At 42.3% G+C, this 24,293-nt stretch overlaps 1 protein-coding gene and 1 pseudogene across 6 annotated transcripts in view; one reads left to right on the top strand and one right to left on the bottom strand.

Moving 5' to 3' along the window:
* Positions 1–24,293, bottom strand: part of PPP2R2B (protein phosphatase 2 regulatory subunit Bbeta) — a gene marked incomplete at its 5' end in the record, with an annotated part of 454,413 nt that overhangs the window by 2,838 nt on the left and 427,282 nt on the right. For all 5 annotated transcript variants that reach the window (XM_082651306.1, XM_082651307.1, XM_082651305.1 and 2 more), the window contains 2 exons: positions 383–474; positions 7,520–7,689. In XM_082651306.1, the coding sequence (XP_082507432.1) occupies positions 383–474; positions 7,520–7,689 (262 nt within the window). The remainder of the gene's footprint in view (positions 1–382; positions 475–7,519; positions 7,690–24,293) is intronic.
* On the top strand, positions 11,669–12,140 carry LOC309820938 (nuclear cap-binding protein subunit 2-like; annotated as a pseudogene). Its single transcript has 2 exons — positions 11,669–11,785; positions 11,942–12,140. The product of its transcript is annotated as a nuclear cap-binding protein subunit 2-like (transcript).

The raw sequence follows: 24,293 nt of genomic DNA on the forward strand, positions 1-24,293 counted from the left end.
GGCAGCTTCGAGGAATCATTTTCCATCTAGAAAGCACACTCTGCAGTCATCTGAACTATTCATGCTGGAAATGTGCTGGTGGAGCTTCATCTTAGCCATGTCGACCCAGCTCTGGGAGTGTCTTCTGTGTACGAGGTAGGATTTTCTTGAGGTTAAGCGGTCACCTGAGCCAGTCCTGAAAGAGGAGTCAAGGGTGTCACTCATCCCTCCCTCCTTTCCAGGCCTGCCTCAAGGGTCATCCAGTGGTCCACACGGTGCGTTTCTGCCAGGCCTCGATTTTGAGCTCCCTTTGGTTGCATCCCGCTTAGGATACACAGCCCAGGGCCTTCGCGAGGAGAGGGACCACCTTTGGAAAGTTCCCAGCCACACAGGCCTTTCTTACCTGTCTGACCCATTCCACACACATTCAAATTTATCAAAAATGCAGTCATTTTCGTAGAGGGAGCACAGCTTGCTGCGGAGGTAGTCGTGAACCTGGTTGGGGGGGGGGAGGACACATTAAGAGGGTGTTATTATTTTTAAAAACGATTTCTCTGTGTGAAGCTCCTCTTTGGAGGTGAGCTGTTAATTTTCAGCGTAAATGTGGCTTGAATCAGATGGGCTCGGATCTGAACCCAGATGTGGCCCTTTTCGGCCTTGGCACATTAAGATGAGTTGGTGAGCTGCTTACACGGCCAGTGTGGATTAAACAAACTTGCTTACACAGATGGTGGCATAGAGCAGGGCCCATTAAGCGGGAGAGCCCCATTTTCTAAGCTGATTTAGAGGACACCGTTCATTCCAGCCTTTTATTCGACAAATATTTCTTGAATGCCTGCTATGTGGTTGGGAGAGACCCGTGAACAGAATACCCCTGGGGTGCTTTCCTCCCAGTGTTGGGGAAGAGACTGTATAACCAAGTAAGTATATAAGATAGTTTAGATGGTGACAAAAATATAGAGAAAAAAACATGGCAAAAGGGAGTGGGAGTATTATTTTATACAGGTGAGTAGTCAAGGGTTCACCTGAGATGGTGGCAGAAGGTGCAGAGTGTGGAGGTCTCAGCGTGTGCTCACCAGTTCCCGTAGGCCCCTTACTCTGAGTGATGTGAACAGGCTTCACAGAAAGGATGCTGAGCCTGCTGTGTCGTGAAAGAGTGTAAGCCTGCAGGGCCAAAGGCAGGGAGGCTAGGTGTAACCTGGGTGATAGATGACGGCTTGGACCCGAGCGGGCGGTGGTGGGAGGTGGTCGGATTCTCGACATGTTTGGAAGGAGAGCTGATGGGAGTTGGGGATGGATCCACTGTGAAGTGTGGAGAGGAAAAACAGGAGTCAAAGAGGGCTCCTGCATCTTTCTCTTGAGCAAGTGGAAAGATGGAGTTGCCATGTTCACTTTTGGGATCTATAATTTGGAGATGTCTATGCCAAGGGAGCTCAACCAGTAGACTCTGATGTGATGTGCATGGCGGCAGGCGTGGAGTATACAGCAGTTTTCTCCTGTGTCTATTTTTCAGTGAAATAAGAAGCAAGGTTATCAGCTGAGAGTGAGGAAGGGGAGGAGGTAGTTGGGAAAGAGTGCAGGGTTTCTGGAAGGCACCGAGGGCCGCTTGAAGTTGTTGGATGTGAATTTTAAATGCATCTGGTCAGCATGGTTGGGTGTTTTTCTCCAGCTGCATTCAGCAACTCAGGTGAGGATGGCAAATAGGCTGAGGATTACGGCTTGGAGGGTAGTAATCTGGGTGCAATTTTGAATTCTTCCTGAGCTCTGTCATAGGGACTGGTAATTATAACAGGCATGCATAATACGCCAGCTTGTTATTATTAGCCAGGCGCTTTATCCGTAGAATCTTATTTCATCTCTAACATCATCTTAGGACGTAGGTGTTGTCATTCTCTTCGCTTTAACAGAGGATGAAGTACCGGGTATGACACAATTTGTCCGAGATCACACAGGAAAGGAAATGACAGAATGGGAAGTGAACCCGGGATCTGGGTTCTGGAGCACACACGCACTCTTGCCTTCTCTAGCAATCTACCTCCCACTGGCTCTGCCCCATTGGCCTCGCCTTAACGTGGGGTCTCAGTCCTAGACAGGAGCTGGGAACTGAGGTGAGGCCAAGAGGGAGCTAAAATTGGGTGAAGGCAGAGGGACGTTATGAAAAGCACTGTTTGACTTTGTTTAGATGGACAGGGATGGTTCACTCTCCCCTCTCCTGCAGCCTAGGCCCCTCACCTCCCTTGACCCCAGAGTTCTGTTGGATGCTGAGCTCAGAGGCTCAGCTGTGTGCTTAGCACTGGGCAGAGGAATGAGGTCAGATTCATTCCTTGTTCCATTAGATGTTCTGGGTATTTGAAAAGCTCTCTGAGTTATTTGGACAGTGTAAGGATTTCTAAGTCTGCAAATTAATTTCTTCCACCTTTACTCTCTCGTTCCCAAACAGTTCTGGGCCTTGTCAGGGTATCTGCTTCAGTGCTATAGTGACAAGAGAATCCATCTGCAGCTGGGCTTTTGGCTTTGTTAGGTAATGGGATGTAAGGGCGAGGCTTGTGTCTTGAGCTTGGGAACTCTGCTATAAATTAAGTCATCGTCCTTCCCTTCCTCCACCTTTTGTGCATATTGGAAGTGGCTCAGATCTGATCTGGAAGGCAATTTTGTTTGTAGGGCCATTTCTACTTGTTGAAGATCTCTAGTTATCATTAAGAATCCTTGAGCAAAGCAGAAGAGAGTCCTGGGACAAAGAGAGCTGATTCCAGGTCTTGACAAACTTTTTCTATAAAGGCCCAGATAGTAAATAATTATACTTTGTGGGCCATTATAGCAACCACCCAACTCTACCCTTGCTATGCAAAAGCAGCTATAATATATAAACAAATGAGTGGGAGTTGTGTTCCAATAAAACTTTATTTACAAAGATAGGTGGCAGACAGGATTCGCCTCTGAGTCATGGTTTGCCTAACCCTGGTCTTGACTATAATTCCCCCTCTCCCAAATCAGCACAGACTATTTCCTTGGAAGAAAGTGATGGTGGAGGTAAGGGCATAAATTGGGGGTCAAACTTTTCTTCTGATGGTTGGAGGACCCTGACCTCAAGAATCTGTCTCTTTTCTTTTCTAGAAAGCAAGCCTGATTCTTGCCTCTTCTTGATTTTATCATTGACTTGCTTCCAAGTTCTGTGTAATAGAGGGAGAAGAGGAAGAGGAGTGGGGCTTCTGAAGGGGAAGGATGTCAAGATGGAATTAGTGCAGTGGGCAATGGGAGCCAAATTTATTATCCTCGTACTCCAGATCTCCTACTTTTTGGAGGAAAAAGACAGGCAAAATCGATCCTATTTTCAATCTTATCTCCCCCTACTTCTTCCTCTTATCTGTTATGGAGCACTTTTTTTTTTCATTATTTTCCTGAAACTTTTTATTTATTTGCTGCACCATCTTTTTTTTGTAAGTTTAGCTGATTTAAAATGTTTGTTGTGTTAACTTCAGGTGTATAGCACAGTGATTCCATTATACACACATACATATATAATTGTTTTTTCAGATTCTTTTCACATATAGGTTATTACATGATACTGAGTAGAGTTCCCTGTGCTATATATACGGTAGGTCCGTGCTGGTTATCTATCTTATATATAGTACTGTGTGTATATGTCAATCCCAAACTCCCAATCCATCCCTCCCCCACTCCCTCTCCCCCTTCGCAACCACAGGTCTGTTCTCTGGAGTCTGTTTCTGTTTTGTAGATAAGTTCATTTGTGTCATATTTTAGATTCCCCATATAAGCGATATCATATGATATTTGTCTTTTTCTTTCTAACTTACTTAGTATGATAATCCCTAGGTCCATCCATGTTGCTGTAAATGGCATTATTTCATTCTTTCTTTTTTAGGCTTATTGATATTCCATTATATATATGTATCACATCTTCTTTATCCATTCATCATCGACAGATGATGGACATTTAGGTCACTTCCATGTCTTGGCTATTGTAAATAGTGCTGCAGTGAACATTGGGGTGCATGTATCCTTTCATATTATGGTTTTCTCTGGATATATTCCCGAGAGTGGGATTGACAGATCATATGGTAACTCTATTTTTAGTTTTTTAAGGAACCTTCAGACTGTTCTCCATAGTGACTGTACCTGTTTACATTCCTACCAACAGGATGGAGCAGTTCTGGGAAGTTCCTGACTACCTCCAACTGAGGGCCTCTACAGGAAAAGATGATCTATTACACTATGAAGGTATGTTGCGTATATATTCTGTTGTAAAAAAAGAAAAATCTTAGGCAGAGAAGATAGACTTTTTTCCATCAGAGGAGAGAAAAAGGTAAGATACCGACATGAGAAACAAACATCTAGAGAGCAGAGTAAGGGAAAACTTAAGACTCGTGGTCCTATTTGATGCTTCTCTCTTCATGTTGCAAAAAGTGTTTCTATGCTATGTTCCTATGAGCTTGGGGATGGCCTCCTTGACACTAAGCCAAGTCTCCCAACACAGTGGTTCTCAAATCATGTACTTGTGGGAGCCTGCTATTGTGTAGTTGATAGACCACTGTGAGGCCTAGCATGATTAAACTCTGTTGGTTTGTTCTTCTGTTTCAGGGGTTGACAAACTTTTCCTGGAAAGGATCACACAGTAAATATTTTAGGCTTTGGGAGCCATATGGTTTCTGTCACGACGACCCAACTCTGCCGTTGTGGCATGAAAACAGCCATAGATAATAGGTAAATGATCAGGTGTGGCTGTATTTGGCTCCACAGGTCAGTCTGTCAACCCCTGTTCTATAGGAAAACGTGAACAGAGCTCATCATACTTAAGTCTACAGCTTCTTATTCCCAGAAACATGCTTGAGATCAGTTGATGGATGTATGAAGATACAAGAGTATCACCTGTCTCCCTGCCCAGGGAAGGCAGTAGTAATTGATGATGGAATTCCTTCCCACTGGACCAGTCCTTACAATTTTTTTCAACAGTGTTCCAGATACTTACTCAGTTTGCTTACCATCTTTGATATACTATATTACCATCTGATACAGTATATAAACTTAACTAAATTGCTTCGAAATATGTCATCTAAAATAATTTTTGTAGTACTTAATTTCAATAATGGGCTATGAGAGCTCTTCCTCAGGGTTCTACAAAGAAGATGTCTACATCTACTACTAGGTAAACATGATGTGAGAAGCATGATCTTAAAATGCTGATGACTTCATGTCACAGCTAGCTAGCTTTGTTCTAAAAGTCTTTCCCTAAAATAAAAGTAGTAATTGATCTCCCCACTGTGTAGCCTAATCTACATTTCTCTAAGCACGGCTCTGCAGCAGGCCACACCCGTCAGGTTCTAGTTCCCACTGCCATCACTTTCGTACTAAGGGACGTGACACCAGATGGCTTGACTGCACAGCTGAAGGGGGCACTCCTGTCTGCTCTAGCCCTGTGCTGAAGATAAGGGCTGTGAGCGGGAGGCTGAGGGCAGCATGTGGGGGACAATGAGAACGCAAACATACAGGGGTAACCAAACTACCTCGACCGCATCTGTGGTCTTCAATTCTGGCCCCCAAACCTTTTTACAGCTTCACGGTCAGCCATCAAAGTCCTCGGTGTCCTCAACTTCCTCTCTCAACGTTTCCTGCTTCTCCTGAGGCCACTCACGTGACGTCTGGACTTCTGCCCTCGTGTGCCAAGGTGAGTGGGCTCTGTGCTGCTCAGGACAATCATCATTCCTGTCTCGGGTCCTCAGCTCCTTCTAAGTCATGCCATCCAACATGACTTCCTGCCACCCATCCTTCTTACAGTCATCAACAGTTCTCAGCCCCTCTACCCCATTCCTGGAAGCCACTCTAGTGCCTCAGTTTCTCTTCCATCGCCATCCCTGCCATCATTCTTAGCGATTCGAATACTCTGGACTCTCAGTTACTTGGCCTCATCATTTTCAGTGCGTTTTGTCCTTTGCTTTCTGGGTCATATTATGAGCCTTGTCATTACTATAACTGTATGTGTTTATTTAGTAAGTATCACTCTTGCTACTTCCTATCATTTTAGTTCATGCCCTTTAGTATCTTGATTCTATCAATTCTTCATTCCCCTTATAACCAACCTTAGATTCAGCCATCCATCATTCCAATCAATCAATCACTCCCTTAATAGATACCTTCAACGAACTTGCTTTTCTCCCTCCTTCCATTGTACTCCCTTGGCAAAACCCCATCACTGGTTAAATCTAACTTTCTGCTCTTCCTTACCTGTACCAAGCAGGTGAATGTGGCTGGAAAAAACACACAATCACACAGATTAGTCTCACTTTAAATCAATAATATAAACCTCAAGTGGATCCCTGAGCAACCCTACCATACTGCCCTAGTCAATTCACTCTCTTCCTTCTCACTCAGCTAATGACCTTGCTTCTAATTTTACTGGAAAATTTTACTGGAAAATATAGAAGCAATAAGAAGAAACCATCTGTATGTTCCCATCACAAAATTGACAAACCTACTGCATCTGTAGCTATTTACTCTTTCCTTTGACGGATGAGGTGCCCACCTCATCTAAGTCCAATTCTGCAGTGGAATCTATTCCCTTGAGAAGTTGACTGCTTCAATTAATTATCTCCCTCTCTACGGGCTTACTCCTATCAGCATAAAACAAGCTGTGATGACTTCCTCAATCCTGCATTCCATTCCAGCTACTACCCCATTTCTCTATTCCTCTTCAGAACAAAATCTCTTTCAAAATTTCACTACAGGGCTTCCCTGGTGGTGCAGTGGTTAAGAATCTGCCTGTCAATGCAGGGGACACAGGTTCGAGCCCTGGTCCGGGAAGACCCCACATGCCACAGAGCAACTAAGCCCGTGCGCCACAACTACTGAGCCTGCACTCTAGAGCCTGCATGCCGCAACTACTGAGCCCGCGTGCCACAACTACAAAAGCCCGCGTGCCTAGAGCCCGTGCTCCGCAACAAGAGAAGCCACCGCAACTAGAGAAAGTAGAGAAAGCAACAAAGACCCAAAGCAGCCAAAGATAAATTAATTCAAAAAAATTTCACTATGTTTCCCATCCTCTAGTTACAGTCTCTCTTGAACCCACTCCAGTCAGACATCCATTCCTACCACTTCACCTACAACTCTTTCATTAAGGTGCCTGACCATCTCCATGTTACTAAATCCAATTGGCCATTTCTCAGTCCTTCCTTGATTCAGCAACAGCATACAGCAGTTGGTGACGTCTTCCTCCTCGATTCACTTGGCTTCCAGGACTCCTCTCAGTTTCCGCCCTACCTCACTGGCACTTTCTCCAGTCTCTCTTGCCAAATCCATTTCCTCTTCCCAGCCTGTAAACACTGGGACCTCAGGGCATGGTTCTTGACCTTTCCTCTAGGCTAGATCTATCCAGACTTACACTGAGCTGTCTACCTGCTATTTCTGGATGTTTAACTGGCTCAACATGTCTTTTATCCTTCTGCTTTGTAAGCCTTTGCAGGCAGGGGCTGATTTGGAACCCTTGAAGAAGTGCCCAATCTACGTATTAGTGGGTGGTGGTCTGTACCTGGTAAGTCTCGATGGGGCGGTTTTCCATGTTGAGATCCCACACTTTGACCGTCAGATAGTCTCTGGTCATGATATACCTCCCACTGTGGCTGAACTTCACATCCGAAATCGAAGAGATGATTTCAGAGAAAAACGACCTGTTGCTTGGATCTTCCGGCTCTTCAAAAACTGCAGAACAAAAGCAAAACAAAAGAAATTTAGTACATTCTTATCAGCTGATGCTAACGTGTTTGGGCCAGCTCGAAAGCCAGCAGTCTAACCTGGAGTAGGGCTGGGATCTGTAGAATATAAGTTGCTAACAGAACTGTCAGCTCCCTGGCAGCAGAACAAGCTGTCACTGGTTTCCATATTTTGTTTCTCATGGAAGGACTCCCATGGGACTTGTCACATCCACAGATCTGGCACTGACGGTTCACAAGCTCCAGGTCTATGTATCTGACTCTTTCACTTTTCCCCATGGTTCCTGGGTGTCACTGCATATACTATAACCTGTAGTCATCTTACACACTTAAAAATTTTGTTTATGCCATTTTTTTGAGATATAATTCACATACCATAAAATTTACTCATCTAAATTTTATAGTTTGGTGGGGTTTTTTTTTTTAGTATAATCATGCAACCATAAACAAAGTCTAAATTTAGGACATTTTCATTACCTCATCGCCTGTAAAAAACCCAAAACAACTCCATTCCCATTAGCAGTTACTCCCCATTACCTACTCCTGCAGCCCTAGGCAACCACTAATCTATTTTCTTGTTTTATGAAATTGCCTATTCTAGAAATGTCACACAAATGGAATCATTCTCTCTCTCTCTCTCTCTCTCTATATATATATATATATTCTTTTTTTGGTGACTGGCTTCCTTCCCTTAGTGTAATGTTCTCAAGGTTCATCCATGTTGTGGCATGATTCATTCCTTTTCATGGCTGAATAATACTCCATTGTATGGCTATATTACATTTTGTTTATCCATTCATCAGTTGATGGGCACTTGGGTTGTTTCTACTTTTTGGCTATTATGAATAAACACAAGATTTGTGTGGACCTATGTATACGTATCTCTTGGATCATGGTGCTTAATAGCGGGACTTTGCTGCCAGACTGCCTTGGGCTTAAGGTCAGACTACCCTTGACTAGTTGTGTGGCCTTGGGCAAGTTACTTAACTTTTCTGTGCCTCAGTTGCATAGGTAAACTCTGGCTACAACGTCTTTTGTATATATTTTCCATTTGCGCTGGTATCTAGCTGCTTATTATTTCATTCAACAGATTCAGCTGATTTCCACTCACAGGAGTAAAAAGCACTTACAGGAATAAAAGACACTGAAGCTTATTGTAAGCTGCCTTAATTCATCTTTCTAACCTTGTTTTTGAACTCCTCTCGTTCAAACTGGATGTGCAAAATACATCTTGATGTTTCCCATCTTTATGCCCTGCCTGATCGTTCCTCTGTCATTGTGTCATATTTTGCTTGATCCACATGTCTCATCTTTTACATGTTATTTTAGCCCCAAATGATCACACTTGGTCTGGCCTGTTCACTTAGCATTTGCTCAGGTATTCTCCCAATGAAAGCATCATTTCTCACATTAGCATTTAATAATCCGTGGCTTATCTCAATTAGGAATGTGAGCTTCTTGAAGGCAGGGTGTCTTTTCTCATCTTTGTACTGAGACTCTTGCACATAAATATTGAATAAATAGTTGTTGCTTGATTGGAACCAAAGCCAGATAAATTAATGAAATCTTTGCCTTCTGGGTGCTTAGCATGTATGATGTTGAGCTATACATATTTGCCTACATTTATTTTTGGCCTACAATAATGGCAATTGACTATGGTTCCACTTAATAAGCGTTTCTATCACAATTTTAGGCTGAACCAAACATCAGTCTTCAGGTTACTGAGTAACTCATCCCCCAAGGCGTCCTCTTTCCTGCCCGTTCAACACACTCACAGAGTCATTATCAAATTCTATGCAGAAAATCTATAGGCAGAGACAAGATGGTGGAGAAGAAGGATGTGAGCTCATCCCTTCTTACAAAAACACCAAGATCACAACTAACTGCAGAACAACCATCAATCAAAAAATGAGGGAACCTATCAAAAAAGATATCCTTCATCCGAAGACAAAGAAGAAGCCACAACAAGACAGTAGGAGGAGCACAGCCACAGTAAGATCAAGCTCCATACCTGCTGGGTGGGGGACCCACAAACTGGAAAATAATTTTACTACAGAAATTCTGCCACAGGAGTGAAAGTTTTGAGCCCCACATCAACCTCCCCAGCCTGGGGGTCTGGCAACAGAAGGAGGAGCCCCAAAGAATCTGGCTTTGAGGGTCAGCAGGGTTTGACCACATGAATTCCACAGGACTGGGGGAAACGGAAACTCCCCTCTTGGAGGGCACAGAAACCCCACTCTTGTGTGCACCAGGACCCGGGGGAAAAAGCAGTGGCTTCATAAAAGCCTAAGCCAGACTTACCTGCTAGTATTGGAGGGTCTCCTGCAGAGGTGGGGGGCAGCTGTGGCTCACTGCAGGGACAAAGACACTGGCGGTGGTAGTTCTGGGGAGTACTCATTGGTGTGAGCCCTCCCAGAGGCCACCATTTTCTCACCAAGACCACCCAGCAGCCTTTAGGCTCCAGTGCTGGGATGCCTCATGCCAACCAACCAACATGGCAGGAACACAGCCACGCCCATCAGCATACAGGCAGCTTAAAGTCTTCCTGAGCACACAGCTGCTTGCTAAAAACACCCCCTGACATGTCTCTGTCCACCAGCGGGACCTGCACCAGGACACCTGCACAAGCCTCTTAGACAGCCTCATCCACCAGGGGCAGACAGCAGAAGCAATAAGAACCACAGCCCTGCAGCCTGCGGAAAAGAAACTGCAATCACAGAAAGTTAGACAAAATGAGACAGCAGAGGATTATGTTCCACATGAAGGGCCAAGATAAAAACCTACGAGAACAACTAAAAGTGGAGATGGACAACCTACCTGGAAAAGAGTAATGATACTGAAGATGATCCAAGATCTCAGAAAAAGAATGGAGGCACATATCGAAAAGATACAAGAAATGTTTAACAAAGGCCTAGGATAACTAAAGAACAAGCAAACAGAGATGAACAATACAATAACTAAAATAAAAAATACAATAGAAGGAATCAATAGCAGAATAAGTGAGGCAGAAGAACGGATAAGTGAGCTGGAAGACAGAATGGTGGAAATCACTGGCACAGAACAGAATAAAGAAAAAAGAATGAAAAGAAATAGAGACAGTCTGAGAGACCTCTGGAACATTAAACACCCCAACATTCACATTATAGGGGTCCCAGAAGGAGAAGAGAGAGAGAAACGACCTGCAAAAATATTTGAAGAGATAATAGCTGAAAACTTCCCTAACATGGGGAAGGAAACAGTCATGCAAGTCCAGGAAGTGCAGAGAATCCCAGGCAGGATAAACCCAAGGAAGAACAAGCCGAGACACATGGTAATCAAACTGACAAGAATTAAAGGCAAAGAAAAAGCATTAAAAGCAACAAATAACATACAAGGGAACTCCCATAAGGTTATCAGCTGACTTCTCAGCAGAAACTCTTCAGGCCACAAGGGAGTGGCACGATATATTTAAAGGGATGAAAGGGAAGAACCTACAACCAAGAATACTCTACCCAGCAAGGCTCTCATTCAGATTCGACAGAGAAATCAAAAGCTTTACAGACAAGCAAACGCTAAGAGAATTCAGCACCACCAGACTAGATTTGCAACAAATGCTAACGGAACTTCTCTAGGTAGAAAAGAAAAGGCCACAAGTAGAAACAAGAAAATTACAAATGGAAAAGCTCACTGCTAAAAGTAGGAAATCATCCACTTACAAATGTGATATCAAAACCAGCAAGCGTAAGAAGAGGAGAGTACAAATGCAGGATATTGGAAATGCGTTTGAAATTAAAAGACCAGGAAGTTAAAACAATCTTGTTTAAATATCGACTGCTATATCAAAACCTTATGGTAACTACAAACCAAAAATCTACAATAGATACACACACAAAAAAGAAAAAAGGAATCCAAGCACAACACTAAAGTTAGTCATCAAATCACAAGAGAAGATTCTCACAGTAGTGGCCTCCTCGGCCACATTGTGCACTATGTCGGGTGGCTTCCTGAAGGTGCAGTGACTCCTATGTCGAGCTGAGCCAGTACCAGGACCAGCACTGCTGGGGTGACAGTGAAGAACAGGAAAAATTAACTACTGAAGGAAAGCTGTACACCACATGTTGGAAATCTTTCCTCTTATACACAACTGAAGAACAAATCTGTGAACTCTTCAGCAAAAGTGGTGACAGAGAGAAAATCGTCATGGGCCTGGATAAAATGAAGAAAACAGCATGTGGGTTCTGCTTTGTGGAACACTGTTCAAGAGCAGATACAGAAAATGCCACGTGGTACATAAATGGAATGCGTCTGGATGACCGGATCATTCGCACAGACTGGGACACAGGCTTTAAGGAGGGCAGGCAGTATGGCCGTGGGCGTTCTGGAGGCCATGTACGAGATGAGTATCGTCAGGACTATGATGCTGGGAGAGGAGGCTATGGAAAACTGGCCCAAAACCTGTGAGTGGTGAGAGCCCCGTCATGAAAAACACACTCCTTTGGCCTATTGAATCTGATGTGCGTTACCCAAGGTCTGCACACCTGCCCATTTTTACCTAGTTTTCATCAATGTCTCTACTGAGCTGGAAGCCTCTTCATGGTTTTCCACTTAAAAATTATTAAAGGACAGAATCCAAAAGAATGCCTTTAATTCTATGGTCTTAGCATCTTAGTCATGTGTCAGATTACCAGAATGATTTCTGTTACCAGGTCAAAAATTGTGTTCCTTAGCAACAGACTTCATGAATAATGTTGAGAAGCCAAAAACACACTTCTTTTAGGAAGATTTAAAAAAAAGTTTTTAAGTGTTTACCATGTTTGCATCTAAGTAGGTTCATGGTCTACCTTGGGGCCTGGAATTACTATTTTTAAAATTTTAAGTTTGCATGAGATAGAGTTTAATAAGTGGAGTTTTGCTATGTAATGTAGCTTTACTCTAAATTAGGAATAGATGTTTGATAACTGATTGTTTTTCTATGTTGAATTTTAATCTCTAAAGGCAAACTTAAAGAGTGAAGGGAACTTCCTAAATAGTTGGTAAGCATTAGACAGTCGCAGGGGACACCACCTCTTATGTGCTTTATATATCAGGAAATTAGGTCAGGACTAGAAGGGTATTTACTAAACACAGTTTTCAAAATACGCGTTTTAGCTAACGCTAAAAAGACCAAGGGTCTGTATTACAGGGAACCTCAACTACTCTAAGGGCAAGGGGGGATGCTGTCAGTAGGAAATGGGGAGGAAATATCAGGAGATGTGAGTTAAACCATTGCCTTGACATGATGAAGGTTGCTGTGAGAGCCAGCAGACCTATTTTTTTTCATTTTCAAACTGATCTTGGGGATTGAGTGGGATTTTTTGTTTGTTTGTTTTGTTTTAAAAAAAAAGAGCTTAAAGATCAAGAGAATGCTTAACAAAAACAGAATCAGAAATGCTTCCCTTGGGAAATGTTTTGGCTAATTCTCATACTGAAGTCTGTCTGCTTTTTTCCCTAATTGTGCTAAGTTTCAGAGCCTGGGTAGTGAGCTGGTGGTCTCTACAGAGAAGGGAGTCTAGAGGATTTATCTTGCATTTGTAAGGCAAGAGAGAATTTCTCTAATATTATGTGAACTATTGCTTATTTTAAACTGGTAGTCTAGTATAATTTTCCCTGATGTAAGTGATAGTTTTTCCTCCAGCAACAAAGTATCCTCTAATTTCTAGTAGTTTGTGAAGTTGGGGGTGAAGTTGGGGCTGAAGTAGCTCAATGTGAACATCTTTCATGTTACAGTAAGTGTATGTTTTCTCAAATTTAAACTAGCTATTTGGACTTTAAAAGATATCTCTAAATTAGCTGTAACTATTTAGGAAAACATTTGCAAATATCGAATTTAATGAGGACATACAATTCATTAATAATAAAATCTTTTTACACTGTAGTTTGAATTAATGTATTTTATATTTTGCAGTAAAACGTAACTCAGATTTCTACAGGTCTTAAAACCACAGACAGCGGTTCCTATTTGAATTGTCTTCTGTAACAGATTTCAATAAAATTGGACCAACTTATAAAAAAGAAAAATCACAAGAGAAAAGAACAAAAGAGGAAGGGGAGAAAAAAAGACCTACATAAACAAATCCCAAACAATTAACAAAATGGCAAGAAGAACATACGTATTGATAATTACCTAACATGTAAATGGATTAAGTGCCCCAACCAAAAGACATGGACTGGCCGAATGGATACAAAAACAAGACCCGTATATATGCTGTCTACAAGAGACCCAATTCAGACCTAGGGACACATACAGACTGAAAGTGAGGGGATGGAAAAAGATATTCCATGCAAATGGAAATCAAAAGAAAGCTGGAGTAGCAATACTCATATCAGACAAAATAGACTTTAAAATAAAGACTGTTACAAGAGACAAAGAAGGACACTACATAATGATCAAGGGATCAATCCAAGAAGAAGATATAACAATTATAAATATATATGCACCCACCATAGGATCACCTAAGGCAAATGCTAACGTAATACAATAATAGTGGGGGACTTTAACACCTCACCTACACCAATGGACAAATCATCAAAACAGAGGAAACACAAGTTTTAAATGACACAATAGACCATATAGATTTAACTGATATTTTTAGGACATTCCATCCAAAAACAGCACATTATACTTTCTTCTCAAGTGCACATGGAACATTCTTCAGGCTTGATCACATCTTGGGTCACAAATCAAACTTCAGTAAATTTAAGAAAATTGAAATCATATCAAGCATCTTTTTTGACCACAACGCTATGAGGCTAGAAATCAATTATAAGAAAAAAAACTGTAAAAAACACAAACACGTGGGGACTAAACAATATGCTACTAACAACCAATAATAGATCACTGAAGAAATTTAAAAAATACCTAGAGACAAATGAAAGCACAATGATCCAAAACCCATGGGATGCAGTAAAAGCAGTTCTAAGAGGGAAGTTTATAGCAATATAATCTTACCTCAGGAAACAAGAAAAATCTCAAATAAACAACCTAAACTTACACCTAAAGGAACTAGAGAAAGAAGAACAAACAAAACCCAAAGTTAGCAGAAGGAAAGAAATTATAAAGATCAGAGCAGAAATAAATGAAATAGAAACAAAGAAAACAATAGCAAAGATCAAAAAAACTAAAAGCTGGTTCTTTGAGAAGATAAACAAAATTGATAAACCTTTAGCCAGACTCATCAAGAAAAAAAGGGAGAGGGCTCAAATCAATACACTTAGAAATGAAAAAGGAGAAGTTACAATGGATACCACAGAAATACAAAGCATCATAAGAGACTCTATGCCAATAAAATGGACAATCTAGAAGAAATGGACAAATTCTTAGTGAGGTACAATCTCCCAAGACTGGACCAGGAAGAAATAGAAAATATGAACAGATCAGTCACAAGTAATGAAATTCAACCTGTGACTTAAAAACTTCCAACAAACAAAGTCCAGGACCAGGTGGCTTCACAGGAAAATTCTATCAAACATTTAGAGAAGAGTTAACACCTATCCTTCTGAAACTCTTCCAAAAAATTGCAGAGGAAGGAACACTCCCAAGCTCATTCTATGAGGCCACCATCACCCTGATACCAAAACCAGACAAAGATACCACAAGAAAGTGCTGTTTGCAATAATCAAGACATGGAAGCAGCCTAAATGTCCATCATCTGTCAATGATGAATGGATAAAGAAGATGTGGTACATATATATAATGGAGTATCAATAAGCCTAAAAAAGAATGAAATAATGCCATTTGCAGCAACATGGATGGGCCTAGAGATTATCATGCTAAGTGGAGTCAGTCAGAGAAAGACAAATATCATATGATGTCACTTATATGTGGAATCTAAAATATGATACAAATGAACTTATTTACAAAACAGATACAGACTCACAGACATAGAAAACAAACGTACGGTTACCAAAGGGGAAAGGTAGGGGAAGGATAAATTGAGAGTTTGGGATCGACATATATACTCTACTATATTTAAAATAGATAACCAACAAGGACCTACTGTGTAACACAGGGAACTCTGCTCAATATTATGTAATAACCTAAATGGGAAAAGAATTTGAAAAAGAATAGACACATGTACATGTATAACAATCATTTTGCTGTACACATGAAACTAGCACAACATTGTTAATCAACTATACCTCAATATAAAATAAAAAATTTTTAAAAACCCAAATTCTTTGTAGAAAATCTAATATAATCTAATATAATGGGTTGTCTTTCAAACCTTGCTGAATTAAACCATAAGTCAAACCAAAATACTAATTTTCACAGAACCATGTAAAAGAACAACAAAAAAACTGATCAATAAGAATTGAACTTGAGAAGTAAAAAACCTATTGAAACAGAAAAACATGAAGTCAATATAGTCTCTGATCCCTCGTCTCAGTCTGTGCCCATTTCCCTTGGACATTGGTGGAGCACTAATGAAGGCCCCTGGACTCTGATTGGTATCCTCAGAGTTGAGAACTAGATTTTCACCTTAGTTTCTATTCAACATAATCTCATTAGGACTGGGGACTTAGAAACTCCACCCACGCATGCCCCATACAAACATCCCCATAGAGAGAGGAATGGGGGCCCTGAGGCTTGGTCACCCCCTACCCAGTGCATCTGCAAGGCAAGCTTGAGGCAGTAAGTGGGAAGGGCTCTGGAAACTACACACCCGGAGGCAGTCAATTCCTGCCTCTGTCATTTACCAGCTGTCCACATTTTTTTTTTGCGGTACGCGGGCCTCTCACCCCTGTGGCCTCTCCCGCTGCAGAGCACAGGCTCCGGACGCGCAGGCTCAGCGGCCATGGCTCACGGGCCCAGCAGCTCCGTGGCATGTGGGATCCTCCTGGACCGGGGCACGAACCCGTGTCCCCTGCATCGGCAGGCAGACTCTCAACCACTGCACCACCAGGGAAGCCCCCCAGCTGTCCACATTTTATTTACTACTCTGAGATTCCATTTTCCCAGCTGCAGAGTGGACATGCATGTTGCTTGGCACATAGCAGGTCCTCAATAAATGTCAGTCGCTATTTTTTATCATGAAAAGCATGCATTGGTTCCGTATTAGCCAATCATATTTCATTTACTAAGATTCTTGGTGGGGAGGGATAAGTTAGGAATTTGGGATTAGCAGATACAAACTATATAAAAGATAAATGACAAGGTCCTACTGTATAGCACAGGGAACTATATTCAGTATCCTGGAATAAACTATCATGGAAAAGAATATGAAAAATAATATATATGTAGAACTGAATCACTTTGCTGTACACCTGAAACTAACAAAACATTGTAAGTTAACTATACTTCAATAAAAAGACTCGAGAATTTGGGACTGAGGACTACAGAACCTGGGGATATTTAAATGAAGTAAAGAATATTTACAAGGTTATACCTAGGACTCTGTTCTCCAAATGTTTGGCATACCAGCAGGCCAGTGTAGCAACATTGTAAAGCCTTAAAGTGACAGCCCCAGAAAATGGAGGTGAAATGAAAGAAAAATTTTAATCAAGCCATGTATCGCTAATTATTTATGTAGAATGTAGAGGCCAGGATATAGATAACATACCCACCAGCACAGCACTTTGTAGTTCATTACATGTTTATGCTTATCCAATTCTTAATATCAACTCCATGAATTCCTTTCATTCATTCAGCAACAATATTTAATGGTGTCAATAACTACTGTTTATGGGAAGCTTATTATGTTCTAGGCCCTATGCTTTGCATGTTTTATCTCATTTAATCCTTACAACAAACCTATGAAGTGGGAACCATGATTTCTTATTTTATAGATGTGGAAAACTAAGGCACAGAGAGGCTTTGCAACCTGTCCACGGACAACACAACAAGATCAAGTAGCTCAACCGAGGAAGAGCTGAATTTTGAACTTGGGTCTAACTTCAAAGTCTCTGTTCTTAATCATGATGGAATGCTGCCTTGTACCATCTACGAGACCTTATTTTAGGAGCTGTAAGAAAATAGCAGGGTAGAATCTATATAGCATCATGGAACTATAAAGCCGGAAGGCTCTTGCTTTTTCCTGGTTATTGCACTAAGTATTTTTTATTGTGCATTAATTAGATGAAAGTTAGTGGAAGGGCTCTTAATGCTCTCAGTCCTACTCTAGCCTGTCTACACAGCCCAAGTCCTTAAGAGAATGAATCCATTTCAAACACTTAAGAGCACAGCTTCTGTACCAAGGGCTCATGAGTTCAAGCCTTACCCCATCATTAGCAAGTGTAGTTTGGAGCCCCCAGGACTTTGAATGACCCTGTCAACACATCACAAGAAGCCCAGGCCATCAGGTCGTCTCTCACCCCTGGATTCTAATCCCTGTGGCCTGTCTGCAATGAGTCAGCCTTTCCTCCCTCTGTCCCTGTCCCCCAGTTTATGTGCACTGACATTTAATATGTATTATTTGTCTTTCCTAATAGAATACAAGCTCTATGAGGGTGGGGGTTTTTGTCTGTTTTGTTCTGCTGTATCCCCTGGAACATAGGAGGTGCTCAGTAAATATGTTAAATGAATGAATACTGATAATCCACTTAAATTTTTAAATGAAAATAATACCTACCTACTAGGTTCCTTTCATGATCTGTTTATCTAAGCGATACTCTATTCACCTCAAATTTGTTTAAGTCCTTGAAAAGTTTGAAAATAATACAAGCCGTCTGTAATTCAAGGTTTTCACCAATTCAGGCTGAGCAATCATTTATCAGCTATTTAAGTGTCTTTTATGTGCATGCACACACATGCACTACCCGTAGTACGTCACCTAGAACATGAAAAGTATTTGTCGGGTGATACATGCCAGGTCCCGTGCTATACGCCAAGGACACAAGGAACAACAGAGACCCCGTCCTACCACCATGGAACTCACAGGCTACAGGAAGAGACAAACATTAAACAATTACACAATTTTCACTGCAGATGTGAAAAGGTGAGATTTTACTGCTTTCCCAGTGGGGAACAAGGGTGCTGGGGAACCAGCTAGTGGAATGCAAATGGAACATCACTGGGTTCCGTGTAATTTACTGAATAGGTGGTACGATAGTATCCAGTGCTTGAGTGACACATCTTGAGACAAATCAGAACTGGTATTTCTCCTAAAGACCCTTGCCTTGGCATTAGAAATCCTGCTGATCTGCAGTTTTCTACCAGTTTCTAGAAAATAAAGACATCAAGAGAAGAAATGAAGAGAACCATGGTAGAGAGAGGAAGCAGCCTTGAAGAAAATCCTAATAGCACAGACCTACTCATTGGGGATGTGTCAGATTCACCAACAGGGAGCTTGTGTCTTGTGTCTTGGAGACCCCAGTAACAACATTAACAGTGATGATCATGACACCTGCTACCCTTTCTTGGTCCTCCTGCTTTGCATAAATTATCCCATTTGATGCTCAAATTTATGAGGAAGGTACTCTCACTGTCCTTATTTATAGATGAGACAGACCAGGAGAGGTTGAGTACCTTGCCCAGGATCATGCAGGTAGTGAATAGTAGAGGTGGGCTTTCTACTGACCATCTGCCTGTTACCCTGCCTCCACAACCTGCCTTTCCTCGCGTTGTCAGTATCATTTCTGTTAAAACAATCAAGTCAAAGTGAGCTCCCTCATCTTTTAGATATACCCGTGCATTCCCACGTCTGTGCCTCTGTTCCTGCTTACCTCTTCCTGTGCCCATCAAGGGATACTGGAAAGAACATCAGACTGGGAGTCAGGGATGCTGGGTTGGAGTCTAGGCTAAACACAAATGAGCCAGCTCTTAATAACACCTACTATCTGTTGAGCACTTGCGCCGTGTGCTTTACATGTATTAACTCATTTGATATTCACAGATACTCTTTTCCTTTTCCACAAATCAGTACAATCAGTCAACCCAGGCACAGAGGTTCTATAGCTATTAGGACGCACAGCCAGGATTTGAACTCAGTCTGCTTCTAGCCTATGCTCTTAACCTCTGCCCTACTGCCTCTCATTTGAATGACTGGGCAACCATCAACTCTCTGGCCCTGCTTCCTTGTCTATGATATGAAGGAGGTAGGATTGCCAACCAGGTCCCTCCCAGCTCTGAGATAATAAGAGGTCTACGAATCCCACTGGTCTTGTATTTCAACTACAAGTTTTAAAAAAAAAAAATTGTCAGTTTTTTATTAATGATATACTCTACCAGGGAAACTAGACACGACTAACTTCTTTTCACAGAGAGTAAAACAGCAAGTAAACATGGATAATGGACACATCACACACACACGTTAAAATAAGTGTTTCATAATTTCAACAGATAAAATGCCCAAGTAAGAATTTTCACAGGTAATTAGAAAATATATTAAAAAGAACCAAATGGAAATAATAATGAAACAAGGGCAATTAGAACACAATACATGCATTTAGCAACTAAAGAGAGAATGAGTGAACTAGAATACGTGGAGAATGTATCTCCCTGAAAAGAACAGATTAAAGAATAGAAAGTATAAAAAGATATCAGGGACACAGGGAATATATTGATAAAGGTTAATTATACATGTAATTGGAGCTACCAAATGCAACAAAAAGAGAAAAGAATAGAAAGTATATTTCAAAAAAAAAAGGGATAATTTTCAAAACTAATGAGTTATTTGGACACTATTTTAAAAGCACTACAATCTCCAAGCAGAAACACACACACAAACACACACGGTACATCATAGTACAACTGCTAAAAAGCAATGTCAGCTTCCTCTACTAATGCTCATTACTCTAGGCTATCCTTCCCACAGTGACTTTAGCAGAACACTCAGGAATACGTCAGGGATTCCAGATTCTGAGGTCAAGTGAGCTTTGGAAAGTCCTACTCAATTTTGGGGGTTGATAATGCAATTAGCCTATTAAAAGTGCTGAGAAGTCCTGCAGGTAAACAACAACAAAAATTCTTTATCTAGGAATCCAGCTTTCTCAACCTTTGCAGTACTGAATTCGGGGCCAGAAAGTTTGGGACATTGTAGGATGTTTAGCAACATCCCTGGCCTCAGCTCACTAAGCCCCATGACCCAATGGGGACAACCAAAAATGGCTCCAGGTATTACCAACTGTCCCCCAGCGGGGCATGGTTGCCCCTGGTTGAGAACCACTGCCTTAATCCTGATTTCAGATCTTATTGGATCACACCACAGCCCTCCTCCCCATTCCATTTTATTTTTTTTAGAAAATCACTTGCAGCCAGCGTCTCTCTAGAATGGAGTTCCCCAGAATACATTTTGGGTTACAGTGCTACTGACACTTCCTTTCAAATCCTATAGGCTATATTAGGTGTCCTGTACAGACAATGTTTTGTGTTCTAACATGGACAGACATGAATACCTCTCCACGGAGCTGAAAGTATCTTGTGTTTGATGTTATCCTTCACGGTGCCTGGCACAGGGCTATTCACCCGAGACAGTTCAGATGATTGGCTACATGAATGAGGTCTCAGAAACTCATGGGAAAGAGTTGAAATCACAAATAAGAGAGAGGAAGAGTTAAGAAGAAAACTGCTGACTTTAGAGAAGCTAAAGCTAAAACTACATTTATTACAAGTGGGGCAAAAGTAGAAAGGAAGCATGCAGTGTGCTGGGTGTGGAGTCTGGGACAGCAGAAGAAAGAAAGTAGGGAAACCGCAGGTAAAGGCTGACCGTGGGTGGGCTGCTTCCTCTGGACCTCACACTGGACACTGCACAGGAACTCACGCCCAAGATGGAGGGTCAGGAGGGGGACCCAAGGCCTCCATCCCATTCAGTATGGGGGCTAAGCACACAGGTGGTTCCAAGTTCAGCAGGCCTGGGTAGAAATCCCGCTCTGCTGCTTATACGTTAGGAAGCCTTGGACAGGTGGCTTGACTCCTTCGTCCAAGCTTCATTTTCCTTATCTGTCAAATGGACATAAGAGGCGTCTCTACCTTCTAGGGCGGTCGTGGGACAGATGAGATCTTTCACGTCAAGCACTTAGCATAGGGCGTGTACCCAGAATAACAGGGGAGGCAGCAACGATGCAGAAGCGGGTGCTGCGTAAGGCAAGCTTGCTGTACAGTGAGTCCAAAAGCCTGATGTGTTTTTCCACTGGGGTCAGATCTTAAGAGCTACCAGTTGTGAAACTGATTTCTAGGTCTTCCATCTGGGCCGTTACACAGACACACAGTAGTTTGTCTCTGGACCATCAGTTGTAATACACCTTCCTCGGTACACGCGTCTCTCATTTGGTGCTGAACGATGTCACCACCACCCTGGCTCTGATGACTCAGGCAGATGAGAGGGAGAGTAAAGGAAACCAGGGAGGGGGATGAAAAAGGAACAGACTCAGAATCACGCACAGGGTTTTAAATCGCCGACTTCTGCTGACATTTTTTCTATGCAGAAGCACAGCTGGCATGCGTTTCAGTTTGGAGACATGGTTGACAATTTCCCCATAATGGGGACACAACTGGCAATTTTCCTTCAGAGATATACGCAGGCAACAGTTTTGCCCCTGGAGAGGAAAGGCTCGCCGATTGAGATGCAGCCAGTAATTTCTACTCTACAGAAGACACATTCAGTAATTCTGTCCAGTGAGAGAAACAGCCAACAATTTTCCCACGGAGGGTAAGAATGCCCATGGACCAATAATGCTGGCCTTTATCCAGCTGAGGACAGTGAGAGAAGTTTAAGATTTAATTAGTGGCTATTGTACTACCATGGGCCTAATGACATAGTCTCCAGACATGGGCTGGAGACTGGAACTTAGATCAGATGAAGACTCAGAGGATTCGGAACTGGGAAACAACGAAGCTTGGCTCTACCTTTGCAATTTGCTTTTCATACAGTCCTTCATTAATTCTACAAATAACTGTTCAACAGTGAACACTGTAGCAGCACAATGCATAGCAGGATGAAGCAGCAGCAATTCATCTAGAAGAGGTTACACTGGTCCCTGGCTTTTGTATAACCGTTTTCTCAATATTTCTCCATGTATTGTAATTCATAAATATCATCTCTTTTATTTTTATTTTATTTTATTTTATTATATATTTTTGGCTGCATTAGGTCTTCGTTGCTGCGTGCGGGCTTTCTCTAGTTGTGGCGAGGGGGGGCTACTTTTCGTGGCGGTCCGCGAGCTTCTCATTGCAGTGGCTTCTCTTGTTGCAGAGCATGGGCTCTAGGCACACGGGCTTCAGTAGTTGTGGCACGTGGCTCAGTAGTTGTGGCTCTCAGGCTCTAGAGCACAGGCTCAATAGTTGTGGCGCACAGGCCTCGTTGCTCCACGGCATGTGGGATCTTCCCGGACCAGTGCTTAGACCCGTGTCCCCTGCATTGGCAGGCAGATTCTTAACCACTGCGCCACCAGGGAAGCCTGATATCATCTCTCTTAATAAGTAATCATTCAAAGTGAAGATAGAATGGGTCAAAAAAAAATTTTTTTTCCAGACAGAAAAAAATGGACCAAAAATTCACAGGGGACAGAAATGATGAGACAATCTGGTGTGGTGTGATCTGGGCTGGTCTGATTGGGGAAGGCTTAATAACAAGCTGAACCTTGAATGACCTGTAAGCTCTAGATAGATCAGAGGATGGCAAACTTCTCCTGTAGAGAGCCAGTGAGCAAATATTTTAGGCTTTGAGGGCCGTTTGGTCCCTGTTGCAACTACTCAGTTCTGCCTTTGTAGCAAGAAAGCAGCAGAGACAATACGTAAACCGATGAGCATCTGTTCCAATAAAGCTCTACTTGTAGACACTGAAATGTCAATGTCATCTAATTTTTATGTGTCATGAAACAGTATTCTTTTTTCGATTTTTGTTCAACCATTTAAAAGTGTAAAAACCTTATTCTTTGCTGGAGTTGTGTCAAAACAGGTGGTGGGCCAGAGGTGGCCTGCAGACCACGGTTTACTGACTCCTGATGACTGTGTTTGGCTGGGGGCGGTCTCAGGGGTGCTTCCTATGCTAGACAGGGCAATCAGCATGCGTAAATGCCTGAGGTGATAAATACATTCTGGGGGGACACTGGGACCCTGGGACTAGCAGCACAGAGAGCGCATGTGGGAAGCTGGAGGATGAGATCATCGCTTAGGAAGATTTACTGACATTTACTAAGGCGTGTCCTTCCGGCTGGTACAGGACACGTTAATGGACTTTGGAGTCAGACACATTCGGCTGGAACCCGTGCCCCACCACTTACAGGCTGGATTGTGTTTGTCAAGTTTTCGTTCCTCTCTAAGATTCAGCTTCATTACCTTGAAAATGCAGACATCTGTTCCCATTTTTGTGTGGTTGTAAGAATCCACCTAGCACGGTGTCCAGCACATGATCAGAAGTTAACAAATATTATTAGTGTCACACACTCTTCAACCAACGTGTACTGACTGCCCGGTAGGTGTGAGGCGCTCTGACAGGTATTGGGGTTACAAGGGTGAGCTAGACAGAAAGGGTCCTGTGTTCTTCGGCACTTCCTTCAACAAGGAGTGGGCCCACTTACTTCCTTATCATGGCTAGAGGCTTTGTCTTCTTCCTTAAAGGAAGAAAAGTTGCTCATTTCCACCTCCTACCCCCCAAGATGTCCACACCTTAATCCCCAGAACCTGTGACTATGGTGCAT

The sequence above is a fragment of the Grampus griseus genome (assembly GCF_964374135.1).
Source record: "Grampus griseus genome assembly, chromosome: 3".
Taxonomy (NCBI): Eukaryota; Metazoa; Chordata; class Mammalia; order Artiodactyla; family Delphinidae; genus Grampus; species Grampus griseus.